At 34.5% G+C, this 17517-nt stretch overlaps 1 protein-coding gene across 1 annotated transcript in view; it reads left to right on the top strand.

The window, feature by feature from the left end:
• LOC147917520 (uncharacterized) overlaps positions 1-17517 on the top strand; it is a 128854-nt gene that overhangs the window by 83443 nt on the left and 27894 nt on the right. Inside the window, exon 6 of the mRNA XM_087424780.1 lies at positions 10559-10801. Within this exon, the coding sequence (XP_087280906.1) occupies positions 10559-10801 (243 nt within the window). The remainder of the gene's footprint in view (positions 1-10558; positions 10802-17517) is intronic.

Raw genomic sequence — 17517 nt, 5'->3', positions numbered from 1 at the left:
TTCTAGAATTGAGGAAAGACTTCTCATGCAGGACAAATTAGAAATCCTCAGTTAAACATATGGTGTTTTAACCTCAGAAACCGAGATAACAAGAAGATCTTAAGAGAATATTCTGCTGATGAGCATGTGCATTGATCTCTTTCCAAAGGACATTTAGCAGTATTTATCCATGATTAAAATGTCCATGTCCTTTTACCCTGTGATCATATTCCTAGGAGTTTATCTTAAGGTGATAAGCTGACAACAAGGATGTTGATCTCTGTATAATTTATGACAACAATACTTGGGATGTGATTTAAATATGCAGCAGTAGGAAAGTTAATAAATAAATCATAGCATAATAGTACCTTGGGATATTATACAGCATTAAAACGGCTGGTGTATGTGTATATCCCCATTTATTGATGGGGCAGATCACCATTCTTATCAATGAATAAAGCAGATAGCAGAACAGTGTATATCATATGGCTCCATTCACGTAAAGTTACATACACATTTATGTTTATATTTAAGCTGTCTTGGTATATTGCCCAGTGTGGGTATATATAAATAAAAAGAGGTCTAAAGGGACATTGCTATGGTCTAAAAGATTAAAAGTGGTTATCTCTGAGTATTGGGATTTCAGGGAATTTGGCTTTCCTTGCTACGCATTTATATAGTATTTGATTTTTTTTTTCCTCTTAAGAAGCATGTTAAATACATACATGCATATACGTAGGGAATATCCCACATTTCTTGATTCCCAAGACAGTTTTCTTTCCACTAAACAGGAGACCATTTTGATGATGTACCATTTTGACTGGTTCTAATAGGACTATCCATACAACTATAATTGTGCCATACTCTTCTTTACCTTTTTTAATGTGTATAGGAACCTTCCTCCATTACCACTCCCAAATATCAGGTTATTAGTGAATATGTTCATTTTGGCTATTTCATGTACGTAAAGACTGAGGAAGGGTATTCAGAAGTACAAGAGGAAGAAAAGTACAGAGCAATATATCAGGAGACCGTAGTATTTTAGCAAAAAAAACCAAAACAACTATGACCATGCTACACTAATATTTTTGATTCAGACTGCATAAAATTGAATAGATAAATGAGCATTTACAACTATTCCTGATATTTCTGTCATTTTTTTAATAAATAATTTTTTATAAAGGTCCAAATAGGGCTAAGTAAAATCACAAATAAAAATATTATTGAGGGTAGTATTTTTTTCTAAGACATTAGATAAAATAGAACAATTAATGGTAGTTTTCTTCCTTAACTTTTCTCAAGTATTTAAATTTAAGAAAACTTGAATTTTCAAATTGTGCCTCCTCATGTTACATTCTTAGTTAAAAAAACAAAAAAATCATTGTGTTAACACCCCAGTGGCCGTGAGCACGCTGGTACCTGGATCTTGGTTTCTAAATACCATTCTTCAATAAAAAGAACCAGGACTCCCTGAAGAAATGGCTGACTCTACAGCTGAGGCAGGGAGAATACAAGATGATCCTGGAGTGTCTTATAGTCAGAAAGTAAGGAAGTGCTCAAAAAAACAAAAGGACAGAGACATATCAGTAGACAGAGGAGCCATCCTGAATAAGCCCCCAATGGCCAAAGTTAGAAAAATTTTGGCAAGAAAATCCAAAGTATAAAATAAATATACAAGTCCATACTGATATAAATAATTCCCTACCTTCAAGTATGCACTGGTCTTAGTGATTCCCCTCCAAAGAAGAGAGTATGAAAAGGGAGGAATAGTAAATTCCCAGTGAAGAAGTCTGGCAAACACTACCTTAATCAAATGATCAAGGAACATCACCACTGAGAAGTTGTGTTCCTTACGTGCACCCTATCATATGAGGTAATGAGAAGGACACTTCACCTCTGTGATACTCTTCCAAAAAACCCATAACCTCAGTCTAATCTTGAGTAAACATCAGATAAACCCAAATTGAGAGGCATTGTACAAAATACCTGACCAGTTCTCCTCAAAATTGTCAAAATTATGGAAAACAATGAAAGACTGAGAAACTGTCACAGACTTAATCTCCTCAGATTAAGGAGATATGATGACTGAATGTGATATGGTATCCTGGATGAGATCCTGGAATAAAAGGGTGACATTGATGGAAACACTGATAAAATCTGAATAAAGTCTGGAATTTAGTTACTAGCAATGCATCAACGTCGGTAACTTCATTTTGACAAATGTACCATGGTAATTTAAAGTGTTAACATTGGAGGACACTGGGTGAGGTATATACAGGAAATCTCTGTATTATCTTTGTAGCTTTTCTCTAAATCTAAAATTATTCCAAAATAAAAAATTTCTTTAAAAATAAATGAAATCCACTACACAACTATCAGAATAACTAAATCCAAAACACTGACAACACCAAATGCTGGTGAGGATGTGGAGCAACAGGAACTCTCATTTATTATTTGTGGGGATGCAAAATGCTACAGCCACTTTGGAAGATAGTTTGGCAGTTCCTTGCAAAACTAAACATATCTTATCATATAATCCAGCAATTGTACTCTTTAGTATTTACCCAAATGAGTTGAAAACTTACATCCATACAAAAACCTGAACACGAATGTTTATAGCAGCTTTGTTCATGGTTGCTAAAAGTTAGAAGCAACAAAGATGTACTTAGGTGAATGGATAAATAAATTGTGATATATCCAGACAATGGAATATTTTTCAGCACTAAAAAGAAATGAGCTATTAAGCCACAAAAAGACATGAATGAACCTTAAATGCATATTGCTAAGTGAAAGAAGGCAATCTGAAAATGCTATATACGAACGATTCCAACCATAAGACATTCTGAAAAAGGCAAAACTATGAAGACAGTAAAAAGATAAGTGGTTGCCAGGAGATCCTGGGAAGGAAGGAAAGGAGGAATGAATAGGTGGAGGACAGGGGATTTTTAGGGCGTGAAACTATTCTTTAAGTTACTGTAATAGTAAGTGTCATAATACATTTGTCAAAACCCATAGAATGTATAACACCAAGAGTGGACTCTAATGTAAACTTTAGACTGTAATTAATAATAGTGTATAAATATTGGTTCATCAGTTGTAACAAGTGGAACACACTAATCCTAAATGTTAATAGAGGAAACTAAGGAGGAGGGCTTGAGGGGGATGTGGGAACTCTGCATTTTCTGCACAATTTTCCTGTAAACCTAAAACCGCCTCACCAAAATAAAGTCTATTTAAAAAAAATAAAAGCAGTCAAAATCTAAAAGAAAAAATCGGTGGTAGACAGAAAGATACATGATACAGCAGGTGTAGTAAAATGTTAATAGCGGTGGTGTATATGGATGGTCACTATATGACTTTTTCTACTTTGCTCTGTTTGACATTTTTCATAGTAAATGTGGAAAAAAAGTCATTGTGGGTAACATTAGGAGAAAGAGTAGCATAGTGAGGTCAAAATGAGCCTGTGGGATTTAATTCTAACTCCGTCATGGATTTCTCATGATTCTGTACAGAATACATAACTTGATTTAACAACCTAAATTACTAATCTAAATTTTGAAAGCTAATCACTCCTGTCTTCAAAATCCAGAGTTTAGATTAAATTTCCTTATTGGTTGAGAAATACAACTAGATATTAACTAGTTAATATTGTTTGAGAAATACAACTAGTTACTATTGTTCAAGAAGTACAACTAGATATTGTGTGTTATCTCATCAGCAGAGGATATGAGCAGTGCTTTCTAGTTTTGTAAACAATACTGATGACATTGTAGTGTAATCTACACAACTACTGCCGTGGACTTTGTCAGTGTTCTTGTTATGATTTACCACTGTTTTATTTACCATCCCAAAACGTATTTTTTTATTACTGGCTACAATATGACAATAACTCTAGTTTTGAATGGTGCATATTTCTCATTATGAATCTAAATACACAGAATGTTTGCTCTGTTTTTAGTCACTCCAATGTGTAAAAATGGTGTATTAAAAATAGTATGACATATTTGCATATTTATCTGTATTAAAAGCCTCATGAAACAGTTATTGACGATACACAGCTGTTGCTTTTTAAGTATTTTTTTAAAGGAACCGTTATCTCCTCTACTATATGAATTACATACATTTTCAAATGTATCATCTGAGCCAAAAGAGTTGCAAAGCTTTAAAGAGGAAAACTTATTCTCAGAGGAGACAAATGTTAGAGGAGAGGAATATAAATTTTTAGTCATTGTGTCCAAACGATACATTTTTAACCTAAAATAATAAAGTTGTTCCTTTGCCAAGTCAGATATTATACATTGTAAGCAGAAAGTAATTCTGGATGCTCCTGCAAATGATGGCCTCATTTTGGCAATAGCGACTGTTTACCTAGTCTACAGAGCACAGGAAGAGCTGCTGCTTTATATCAATCAAGTTACAGAAGAGAAGACTTCACTTTGTGACTTAAAACTGAGAATTTCTGTTGTAATGTAAAGAACTTTTTCTTTTAAGAGCATTTCCATATCTTCATGAAAGCCAAAAGTAGCATTTTTCTTTTTAATTAAAAAGGAAACTCTATGCCCCTGGAATGCTAACTGATCTCAGTAGTTCCCAGAAAAAAAGACCCAATTTGAAAAGCAATTCTATTAAATTTCATTATTTTCTCTAGAATTTTAATATGGACTCTTCTGTTTTTAAGAAAACATGGATGTTTTTCAACTCTATGACCATGTTTAGTTGATTAACATATAATTCAGATGCATACAAAAAGTTATCATTTTAGTATCTGAATTAGTTTGTTATTTTAAAAAAGCTTTTAAACATAAATAGTTGAATCAAATATTTCACATTTCATAGTTCAGTTTCACCATGTTAGCTAAATAAGAAGATCCTAAGAAGAGAGGATTATCATATATTAAATTAAAAGTTTGCCACTTTGCAGCTCCAATCCTGTTGGAAACAGATGATTTCTGTCTAACTTAATCAGCAAGAGGTCTTTATTGCCTTAAGTATTAATTGATTAGGTTCTCATTAAGGTCAAAAGTACACTTGGCTGACCAGAGGCAGCCAATTAGCACATTGTCAGCCATGCTTATTTACATTGACTGAAAATAATGGTAGTTATTTGACTGCCAAGTCACAAGGTCACTGAATCTTTTGTGCACTTTGCCTTCCAAAAGGGCAACAGTCATTCAGACACCAGAAAGCATTCGAAACAAAGATTTAGTTTATTACTTATTGACTTAAATCACTCTTAGAAACAGGTGTTTCATTCTCTTTGGACAAATGATAGATCATTTCTTTGTGAAATACTTGAGGTCTGGTTGAAATCCTGTGGTTGATTGTGTCTGAGGATTTTTGTTCAGCAAGCAGGTTGCCCTTGAAACTCTAAGTAGCTTTTTAAAGAGCAGACCAATCCAATGACTATATCCCTTTGCAATATAGACTTTTCTCCTGCTAAGTGATTGCAGTGGGTTGGAACAAGTTGGGCACACAGGTGCTGAAATGACTCTGCAGCACCATTCTCAAGTTGAGGGTTAGAACCACATTTGAGTTTCACCTTAATGAGGACATTGGTATGCTTTTTAAATACACTGCTGCTGACATGGGATATTGGATATTTGCTATAGAACAAAAGAGAAATGAAACTTCAAGGTTATTCATGAACCAATAATCTAAAATTTCTGCCTATAGTCCCAATGATTTGTGTCATCGTACATCATTACACCTAATTTATATGGTGGCGATGTAACTAGTTGCATTTGTTAGCATTTCATTTGTTTTTCTATTTATCCTCTTCTACTTAAATTTAATGCGATTTTCCTTTACATTTTTTATTATTGATTCAAATATCACTGATGATTCCATGAGTTAAATTTTAAGGAGAAAATATTTTTGTTTAGCACATCACTTTTACAACTTGTGCCTCTAGATCAAACTAGAAATCCAGGAGTCAGCCTAGATTCTTTCCTTTACGCTCTCCCCTCCCCAAATATGCATCTCATCAAGCATCACGGTCCATCATTTCTAGTCACTGAAAATCGTCAATAGATGTAAGTACCCTCCACTTCAATCCACTGCCACTGCCTCAGTTCAGCAACTTGATTCAACTGTTGTGATACCTTTTCACTCATCTTCCAAATGATTCAATGGCCCTCTGCAGGAGGTGAAAAACCAAGCAGATTACTGGCATAGGGGAATCCAGACAGAAGAAAAAGCCAGTGGAAATGTGATAAAGTGAGGCTTGTTTGAGAAATAGCAAGGAGACTGATGTGGCTAGAGCAAAGTGAATTTACAAGAGAATGATAATGACAGAAGGCAAGGCCATAGGGGTAAGAGGAGAGGGCCAGCGACTACACGGGGCCTCACAGGCCAGAGGAGGGAATTTGGCTTTTACTCTGAGTATAATGGGAAGTCAAGAGGGTTTTGAGCCAAGGACAGGCCTGATATGACTTACATGTTAAGAGTGTCGCTTGGGCACTGGCTTGAGCACAGACTCTGCCAAGGATAGAAGCAGATGGTAAGGAGGTAAGAAGTTTCTCAATAATCCAGGTGAAAAATGATAATGACTTGGGTCAGGATGGTAACATTGAATTTGTTGAGAAGTGATTGGATTCTGGATATATTTTGAAGGTATAACTGACTGGGTTTCCTGGCAGATAGAAAGTGAGGAGTAAAAGAAAGGATTCAAGGAAGATTCCAAGATTTGGAGCCTGAGCAACAGAAGAAAATAAGAAGGTGAAAATCCTTTCCTACACACTCTGACTCCTAATGATTCTATACATCAACTGTATTTATAAAACTATTTTAACTTCTATTTTACCCTCTGATACTTGAAAGTAGAAACCCAAGCAACTGAAAAGTCAGCTCTCTTGGTAAATTTGGAGTAACCATATGTACATCGGTGTACTAACTGTCACTTCTGAGGATAAAACCACCTCTAGTATTTACTGGATGACATAACATCAACATGAGGACACTTGGAACACACAGAAGAATTAGATGGCATGACCCTTGTCCTCTTTAAGCTTATTGTCTGTCTTACCGCATAGGTAAGCAGAGATCCAAGTCTCTGCCTGGGTTTGGATCTTAGGCACAGGGCCTGGATATAGGGGTGTGTGCTTTTAGTTAGCCTTGGATCTCTATGTGATGTAAAGGATGGTCCAGGTGAGAAGTTCCGGGAGAGATGGCTTTGGGGAAGCGAGATTCAGTATGAAATATTAAGTCTCAAGTCAAGGGGTCAGGCCGACCCCAACAACCAATCAGTAGGAAAAGACCTGACCCAGGACATTGTGTATATTTTTTCCAGTTAATTCAGAAGGCATTCTCATATCTCTTTTTTCCTAAGTATTTAGGGAAAGCCTTGCTGCAGCCTTCAAATACTAACAACTGGTCTACTGGGGAGGTGGGGGAAAGATTAATATACATAAAGAGAAATATGAATAAATGTAAACAAGCATAAAAATGTGTAGTATCATAAAAATTCATATCCACAATGAATTCTCTTTATTATGCTTCTTCCTTTTTTATTTTTTGAACTTACTTTACCGTCATTTTAGGCATCTACTGTTAACAGGATTTCACTTGATAATTATAAATTTGTTAACCTGTCTTTTTTCTAGATTTAGTTGAATACAAAGAAAAACTTTGAAATGCAAATAATCAATCGTTTCTCGTGCCCCTGAGAAGGTTTGGAACATGTCAAACCTTGAATCAGTCTTGGAAAGAATCATCTAATTCCAGAAAAGTGTAGGAATCCCAGATCTAATCCTCAGACGTAAGAACTAGCTGAACATGAAATACAGGCTGTGGGTCAACTTTAATTCTTTTCCAAATCAGATTTTCATTTCTTTGAGTGAGATGAAGGAATTTCTCTAATACTTTATACATCCATTGTTAAAATTCAATTCAAAAACAACTCTAAGGTCAAATAGAAATTGTTTTGTTGTTATGTTTAATTTTGGATAATCCTCTTTTCTTTGGCATTAGAAAAAATTGCAATTCCTGAACTCTAAAGATTGTAAAGCACTATTTATGCATTCATGTTCGATATCAAGATTAGAGGAGACTACAAAGACTAGAGTGTTAAAGGATAAAGTTTCTGAGACCAGATGGGGCAAGTTATAAAGGTTTTAAGGAGAAAGTACAATATTGAATTTTAGAAGGAAAGGGGGGGAGAAAACATGTTTTGGCAGGAACTTAGGCTCTGACTACAAAGGATATTATTTTAACTGTCTTCATAATTGAATCTAATAACATGCTTTACCCTTTAACAGAAAATTATAATTCCCTTATCTCTATGGGTCTACTTCTCTGAGACTAAGCAAACTATTTGTAAAATGAGAATTGAATTGAAGAGGGATCATTTTCTTTTAAATGACTTTTCCCAGCCCTTGCATCAGAGAGCCTGAGTTGGCCTCAGGCACCCTGCACTGGGTCACACCCAGCTTGCTAGTATTTCTTTTGCTGCAGAGCGTAGACCCGTAATGCTGGATCGAACATGTTGGAGTCTCGTTCGTCCATCTACTCAAGTTGACCTCCAACAAAATTCTGACTGTTTTTCTCTCCATTTGTCTGTGAAGAGAGTTTTCATTTTAAACTCTTCCAATTTAACAGAAAGAAAAGGTTAAAAAGAAAGTCAAACTTCTCCCTTTCAAAAAAAAAAAAAAATGTCATCCACAGTTTCCCACTGAACTGGAGCCAAAAACTCATCCAATTTCGTTCTCCTATCTGCAAGTTGTTCCCTGACCCTTCACATGACCAGTGGGGCTTGTTGCATAAGATCTATCTGGGCACCTTCTTAAAAGTGCTATCTTCGTCCATATTTCAAAACACTCACAGATATTTTATCATTAATTAGTATTCATATTATGTCTCAAACAATCTGTTCAAGAATAGGGGAAGTGAACTAGTTGAACAGCTCTTCTGTTTGTCTAGTGATTAACATGGGTGATGTACGTAGAGCCGGAGACCTTGTAAAGTGAGGAGGTGGTCAAACATTGGGTAGGTAACTCCTGGAAGATTTAGAAGCTTACCTACTTTGGAGTCTGGACTTCTCCGGAAAAACTATACTTGGCAAACAGGGTGGGGAGACACAGGCCTCTTTAAAAATAGATCCATGCCTCTTTGATTCACAGCATCCTGGATTTGCTTTTCATCATGTTAACATGCCACTTAGGAGCTGGCTGGACTCCCTTGTTCACTGACATATATTTCATAGTGTTTTTTTTAAAAAACCATTTGTTCTTTCAACCACAACATGCTTTGCATTTCTCTTTCAAATTTGAGGGTGTATATATAGATTGATCAAAACAATATTTTTAACATTCCAAACAATGTAGAAAGATAGTGGATGGGTGTCAGTTAATCTATTATGCTCCTCTCTTCCTCCTCCCCCTCTTCAGCTGCTAATCTTAGAACTTGTGTGCCAAATTGTGTAAGATATTCTTCCAATAGCTACATGTGTGACTCTTTTGTGAGCTCTACAGACAGTTAGGAGGACAGATTTGGAGTTGCATATGGGACTGTCACATGGTTTGATTGCCTTGTCTTCCAGGCACTGAGAGTTCTTTCCACTGAGATTTAATACCGAGGAATTTTTAGTTGTGATAAAAGTTGAACAAAGTCTCTATTAAAGAATTCACACACCCCAGGAATGGGGAATAAAAAAAAGTTTTATTCACCCCCCTCTCTGTATTTGGCATCTATCTATACTGAACAGTCATATGTTTACTTTTTCCGATAGTGAAAAAAATTCAGGGCTTTACCACAGATTGTTTAAGAAAATCAGAAGAGACTTAAGAAACTTTATTGTCTTCCTTGCTCTTTTGGAGCAAGATCTAGTAGATGTCTCAACAGAAAAAGGAAGCAGATGCTTTGTAAAAAGGTCCCATATAATTCATGTCCAATTATAGAGGGTGATTTGCAGGAAAATGTGATCTATCAACTGTTAGGAGCCAAAAATCCTATGTCTTTAGTCTCTGAAAAGGTAAGGTGCAAATCTATTTTCAACTTTACAGATACATATTGAAAACCCTCTTTCAGGACCCAAACACTGCAGCCTCTCATCCCATCGAGCCCACCGTGCCACCCTTGAGGGGCACACAACCTTAAAGCAAGATCTTTCTCCTACTCTTATTTCAAATGTTTCTCAAGGATAAATAATGTCTTGGTGATATCAGTGTCCAATAAATTAGGACATATATTATGATGCTGTAAAAGTGTTAATCACATATACTCAAAGCTTTTTTTTTTCTTTTAATGCCCAATATGTGTGACTATTCATCCTCGTATTAATTTCACCCTGTAAAACAAATATAGTGGTGAATTATTCAGAGCTGCAACTTTATTTGGTTTGAAGTCTTAATTCAGGAATAATAATAACGGCTATCGTATATCAATATATATCATATATTTATTGCCTGATCTGAGCCTAAATTCTATGTAATACATATTTTATATACATTACTTCTAATCTTCAAAATAACCCACCAAAGTAGGTAAATTATTATTATCTCCGTTTTCCATGTTGAGTAAGAATTTGGAAATAGCTTGAACAAGGAGAGAAGTGTATTTTCTGAATTTCCTTTTCCTGTTTTAGGTTGGAGAAGTCCTGTACCTTGCTGGACAAATTGCACTAGTACCTTGCACAATGCAACTTGTGAGTGGTGGAATACAAACAGAAGCCTCCGTGTCCTTAAGCCACACCCTGAAAATTCTGGAGGCTACACACAGAGGCGCCGGACTTCACCACGTTCTCATGGCTCACTGTTACGTAACAAGCAGTAAGTTCATTGCAACTGCTGTGGCTGCCTGGCAGAAGAACTTTAGAACACAGAAAAAGGTACCTACAGTATCTACTTATTTCTAATCTCCAAAAGAGCAATTTATGAAAAGGTTTTCTTCAGACAATATCAAGTCTTTCTCAGTGCATTTCATGAGGGTTTGAACTAAATCTGGCATCATAAGTTTTGATTGAGCTGTTATGTTCTGCCTCATAAGTGGCTGTGCACAAGAAAATTGCTTAATAGAAAGTTATAGTCATCACTAACTTTATCCCAATTTTTCAAAGCAATAAGTTAAGAGTTCTTTAAGAGCATCTTAGAGCTCTTAGAAAATGTTGAAAAATACTCTGTTTAGAAACATTTCTGCCCATGAGTCACACTGTACTTTCTGAGAAGGGGTGTTTAGCTTTCTGATATTTTGTTCACTTGGGTAAGTTTTATCTTATTTCTTTGAGGACATTTAAAAAGGGGCTTCTCTATCCATTCTTCTAAAATAAACAGAGATTCTGTTTTTCAGCATGAGATCTATACCCTGGTTGGGCGTTGTGACTCCTAGTTATCCCACAGACATCAAAAGCAGTTTCTGAAATATACTGAGTTTAGAATATACCATTATTTATATTATTGTGTCATCAAAAAGTTATAGATTTTTAACGTGTTGTAGGTTAAGCTGATTATTGGAATTTATTCTATGAAGAACTTATAAGAATCTGTTATTAGTTAACGTTAAAAGTTATATTGGCAATACAATCATTTGCAGATGACGTTATTATCTACCTAGTAAACTCATAAGACATGTGAACAACCAGTAAAACTAATAAGAGTTATAGAAAGTTTAGAATTTAGTGAGATTTAGAGTTTAGTAAGATTGCTAGGTATACAGGACACGAAAAAAATTCTTTTACTTCCTAAATAGCAGTAACCAAGTAAAAAAAAAATGAGGGAAAAAAGACTGCATGCACAGTAGCATCCAAAACTCTAAGAAATTTCAGGATCTCTTTATAAAGAAAACCATAAATCTTTATGACAGGATGAAGCTTTAAAAACTTAGAAAGGTATACCATGTTTCTGAATGGAAATGATTTAAAGATACCTGCTTTTTTTTAATAATTTTATTTGTTTTAAAAATTTAATTTCATTAAAATAAATTCCCATAGGAAATGTACTTAACACAATGATTCTGAAGTAGATATGGAAGAATAAAGCAGGTAGAAATAGCCTGGAAATTTTTACCACAAAAAGAAACTGGAGGAGAAAGAGGGGTATAGGGAAGGAGAGGAGGAAGACTAAGAAAGCATTACACTGCAAGACATTAAAATATAATGTAAAGATACGATAAAAATCATGTGGCATTGGTACAGTAACAGATAATAATTAGTGGCTCAAACTTGAAATTTCTCTTGAAATTATGTTCTCATAGTTGTAGAGGTGGGACTGTTTCTTCAGATGCTGCCTGTGGCTGATTTGGCAAAGCTCGCTCTGGAGATGCCTCCTTTTCTATGAATGAGCCTGCTCATTGCCGCACCTGCTAACTGGATGGAGTTTGCCAGCACTCAGCACTAGCTGCCTCTTACTTTGGTTATGACACTTGCAGTTTCTCTGAATCCAGTAGGGTCTAAGGTTTGCATGTCTGAAAGCCTTTCCTCTTCCCATGACTCCTGGGGGCTGTAGAATTCCTGTAAAAGTTGCTTTTTTCTATTAATAAGGAAAATAGTTCCTGGCTTTGTGCTTTATTTTAATTTATTTTTGCTGTGCCTGACACATTTGAATTTGAGCTATTTCACAGATTTTTCCCCCAATGTCTTCATTTGGTATTCATTGCAAGCTAAAAATAAGATGATATAAAAATTTAAATTATTTAAGCTAAACTTAAGTTTTAATATAGAGTAAACATTTATTCATAATGTATTTCTTCTCAGTTATCCATAGATAGATATGGGTCCCAATTTGGAAAGAGTTTCACCAAGGAAAGCTTGTAGAATATTTTCAGTGAGGCTGAGGGGAAAAATAAATGCTGGTCATCTTTCTAGATCTTGAAAAATAAAGGTAATTTCTAGGCATGCCAACCATACCCACCTTACAACTAAATGTAATGCAAATTACCACATCAAACAGAAAATCTGACTGTTCCAGTTAGTGGTATTTAGTTTCCTGCCTAGTTAATGTCAATTTAGGCACTGCTTATAGTAATTTGCTACAGAATCATTGTATGTCATTATTTTGCTGTTGAAAGAGAGTACATTTATAGCTAAGAAGAAAATGAATTTGGGAAAGATCATTTTGCCAACTTGAAATTTATAGCCAGTATTATAAGGTATGAAGAATGTATCTAGTTTTGCTTTAAAAATGACCTACTATCAGAAGTTAAATGATGATTTTGTAATTTTCTATAAAGTGGAAGAAAAGTGTTTTTAATTTAATTATGCCTAAAGGATATTTGAGTATGTTCTTATTGGAATAATTAGTAATCTGAACATATCACAATAAGCTATTATACTCTTTCCAGAAATTTTTTCGTTCTTTGGTTTTCTTTGAAGGTGCTGGGAGAGTACAGACTGACATAATATTATTCAACATGCTGATACTTTTTAGGATCACAATGTTGGTTGTTAAAATTTGACTAAATTGACTTGACAGTTTCAAATTAAGTATCATCTTGTGTTTTTCCTTTCTCCATATCTTTTCAATGACAGTGTCATATAATATGAAGCTTTTATGAGTGGTTTTGCTATCTCATTCATCAGAGTAATCAATGGGGAAAGGAGCCATATGGGATGTAGTCCATTTGTATTGGATAGGACAGATGGCATTATTGATAGATGGAAATATTCCAAATATTTATTGTATAATGATATCACAGGACTCTGACTTCTGAATTTTAATACTTTAATTTCTACAGTAACTGGCAAATTAAGTAATTTTTTCAGTTACCATGTATCCATTTAATCATATCAATGTGTGAATAGTAGCATTAATTACTTTTCAGTTAATGCTTTATTTTACATAATGGGCTTTTCTTTTTGTAAGCTTTTGTGTTTACTAATCTGATTTCTGACTAAGCTATCAGTTTGGTCTTGAGGATTTTAAAGCTGAAAACAATATTTGGAGCAGACAGTAAGTTAAAGATAGGGTCCCAGAAGTGAACTAAATGAAGATTCCATAACAGTGCTTCCCAATATCACCTTTGTCATGTGGGAGGCACACAGGGAAGGGGTAGTCTTAAAGACTCTCTGCACATTTGCTTCTTGCCTAAATTTCTATTCCTCAGTAGATTTCCTAAAATTATGTTCTAATATAACTGTAGACAAAAGGACATAATAACATGATTCAAGTTATAGTTATATTTTATTTTCTCAATTTGAAACTGAGAAAAGGTTACTGCTGGTATAGTATCGTTAATGCCCTGTCCTCCCAAATGTTTGACATCATTCCAAAAATCATGTTTGCACTAGTAGAAATAAATGAAATCCAATGGGAAAGAGGTCTTCACTTTTTATTGTATATACTTTTGTGTTGTTTAAATGCATACTGAATGCATAGAGTCATGCCTTACTTTTGCAATTGCAAAGTTAAAAATGATAGTTGAGTCATTCCAAAACTTCTGTTGCCATTATGTCATTTTTAAAATGCTATCAACCCCTATTATTGAAGGCTTACTATGTATTTAAACACTGCTAGGAGTTCTCTGAGAGTACTCCAGGTTACTTACTGTTTTATTTAGAAAGTAATGTAATTTCTTTAAGAGTAGTGATCATTTTTTCCAAACTAAAAATCAGGACTTGTCCAACACTGTTTTTTTTTTCAAATTTGTGAATTTGTTACCATGAAAAAATTACAAAAGCATAAAAACTAAAAGTTTTTACATTTAGCTATAAATTTATCAACTTACTTTCATTACTGACTGACACCACTACGTTCCCAGCATCTAGCTCACTGCCTTGCACAATCAAGAACTCAATGTTGATTGTGATACTGATAAACAAGGTAGGATGGTGTAAATCTGCAAAGACAATTGGAAATAATAGAGTTTAGTTATATGCTTTCAAAATGATAGTGTGATCCCACTAATCAAAGAGAAACTTTCTACTAAATTTTGATAAGATCGATCTTTTTAAAAAGTTCTTAAAGAAATAGGTTGTGTCATATATTGAAAGAGTAAGCTGACCAAGCTTTATTTAGCCAAAAATATCTAATAGTGTTCGCTGGGCCAAGAGGACCACCAGGTAGCTTAGACATATCCAGGGATATCCCAGTCGAGATAGACTCTCTACTGCATGATTTAGAGCAAAACAACACGACTTGCATTCCTACTGCCCTGGCAAATGGACCAAATACACCCCAGTGATTCCAGATTTCTCCAACACTCTAGGACAATTTCAGAAGCATTGATTAAAATGGCATAGATAACATTCTGATAGAAATCTCAGGACCAGTAATAACCAAGATAAAGACTAGCACTAATTGAAGTGATGGAATTTGAAACATCCTACATTCTTTTAAAAAAAATCAAAGTCTAAGTAATATAAAAGGCATGCATATTTTATTGTCACTGGGTTTTTTATTTCCTTCCTTTGTGGAATCACATATATGAGGGCTTTCCAATAAAATGTGGGAAGAATTTTTACTCTGAACTTTGTATCTACATTTGCCTTTAACCTGCCCTGACCTTTCTCAGTTTTCTCATTTCTCATCTGTCTGTCTCTCCCTTCCCCCTTTGGTACCCTTTCACACACTGAGAGACAGAGAATTAAAGACAGACAGACATGTCAGCTGTTGCTTTGGGTCACCAAACAGGAAAAATCCCTCTCAGGCAACACTGCAACGTAGTTATGTTGTTATGCGGTTATTGTTATTTTAAGAAGATTTTATTTTAAATTTTGTATATTCAAAGAAATTTTGTTATATCTTTCCGTTGATGGAAAGAAGGAAAATGTCTAGAACTGAACAGTTTGATTACATTTATAGTGAATGAATGACTCTTTTCACAGTATTTTGCTAGAGGTTTTTCTCATGAGAGTTCTTATCCAGAGTGTTGGGTGTGACCCATATCCTCCCCTGCAAAAAAAAGATCATTCATTCCTAAAACTAAGACATGAAGACTAACCCTCAAAATTTAATTTGTGTTCCAAGAATTTCATATGGCCCCATATTATTTAAAGATGAACAAAAGATGTTGCAATTGTTTTAAATAAACAAGGCCTATGTGGAAGAAAATTTTCTTTATATTTTAAGAGCACCCAAATATTTATCCAACAAATCTTTTTTTAAAGATGTAAGGCTCTTACAGAGGAAACAATAAAAAGGTGCTCAATAATTAATTTCTAAATTTAGTCCTGAGTCATTCAGACTTTGGATATAATCAAATTTATCAGAAAAACATTTTTTTTCAGGCTACCTACTTAATTTTTGAAGACAGGGTGGTAGTAATGATACTAATTGATCATGCTAGTGAATGAAGGAATAAATTTTGGCATACTAAGGCAATAGATAAGCTGAAGTTCTTGAACAAAAGCAGCCTGTCAACTATGATGCATTTAAGTACAGGAAAGATTGATGTTTGCCAAATGTCAAATCAGAGAGAAAAAAAATGTTTTCAAGCTTAGGGGATTGCCAACAATGAAAGGGAAAATAAATAAAATTTAGATGTACAATATTGTTATACCTTGTCAAGGAAATGTTACTTGAAATCAGGCCTCCTTTCTGAAAGCATAACATAAAATTTCTACCAAAAGACTACTCAAGAGTCTGACAATTAATGCAAAAGTAGAATTTTAAAAGGTATAAAATGATGACTGACATTAACAAAATTGTGCTGTTAGATTACCAAAAAGCTATACCCTAGATTTGATTGTCAATGATCTCTCACTGATTAATAATATAACCAGTTATGTTTTCAGAGAAAGCTAAAAGTTTTGAAAAACATCGACATGAACCTGTGAGACTCCATCATGAATTCAATAGTTAAAATATGCAGGTTTCTTTTTATTTCTTCTGCATTATCAGGTTTATGACATTTATTTGGTAGCTAGATATTGTTTTGAATGTGCAATGATTTGAGTTAAAGTACAGTTCGCTTATGATCCATGTTAAAAACATGCAGTGCATTCAAATAACTAGGTAACATTAGGCCTTTCATCTCAGAGTGGTATGTTTCATTTCCCTAGGGTTGGGATTAAATTGAGATTTTGTATTCATTTGAAGTAATTGTAATGAGAATATTTAACATGGGTCAAATGAGGAATAGTGGCACCCTGGAAGTGCTTAGAAATAACTTGCTTTTTTATACATTGTTCCACAGTGGGATTGAAAAAGATTACCATGCCTTGTTTAACGATGTTATATTGTTCTATTTGTGAATCTAATGAAATCTTTGGCAGAAAAGAGCACAAATTGCTCAAATGAATTTCAGAAAATAAGAAGGCATATGAATCAAATAATTATACATTTGAAACCCATCAGATACTATTAACAATCTTTACCTACAGAAAATCAGAGATATGTATATTAAAAAAAAACAAAACTCTTAATGTTTCCTTTTTATTCCCATAATGGAAAGTGGGGAAAAAATTGTATTTTATTTGCCCACAGACATGGGAAAGAATTACCCAGCAGAGCTATATACCCACAACAGATTTTTCCAGACTCCTTTTTCCCCGGAAGCAGTCTTTTTATTTGAGTACCATAAGTGATTTTCCATCTTTCTCACTGAAGTGCTCAGGTATATTAGCACCACTCTCCCTCTCAGGACATTGACTTTGTTAAGGCCAAGAGGAAA

Source organism: Ceratotherium simum, chromosome 3, assembly GCF_057802395.1.
Source record: "Ceratotherium simum simum isolate JZ-2026a chromosome 3, ASM5780239v1, whole genome shotgun sequence".
In the NCBI taxonomy this organism is placed as follows: Eukaryota; Metazoa; Chordata; class Mammalia; order Perissodactyla; family Rhinocerotidae; genus Ceratotherium; species Ceratotherium simum.
Note: the sequence above shows the minus strand (reverse complement) of the source record. Positions and strands in the feature narration are given on the sequence as shown.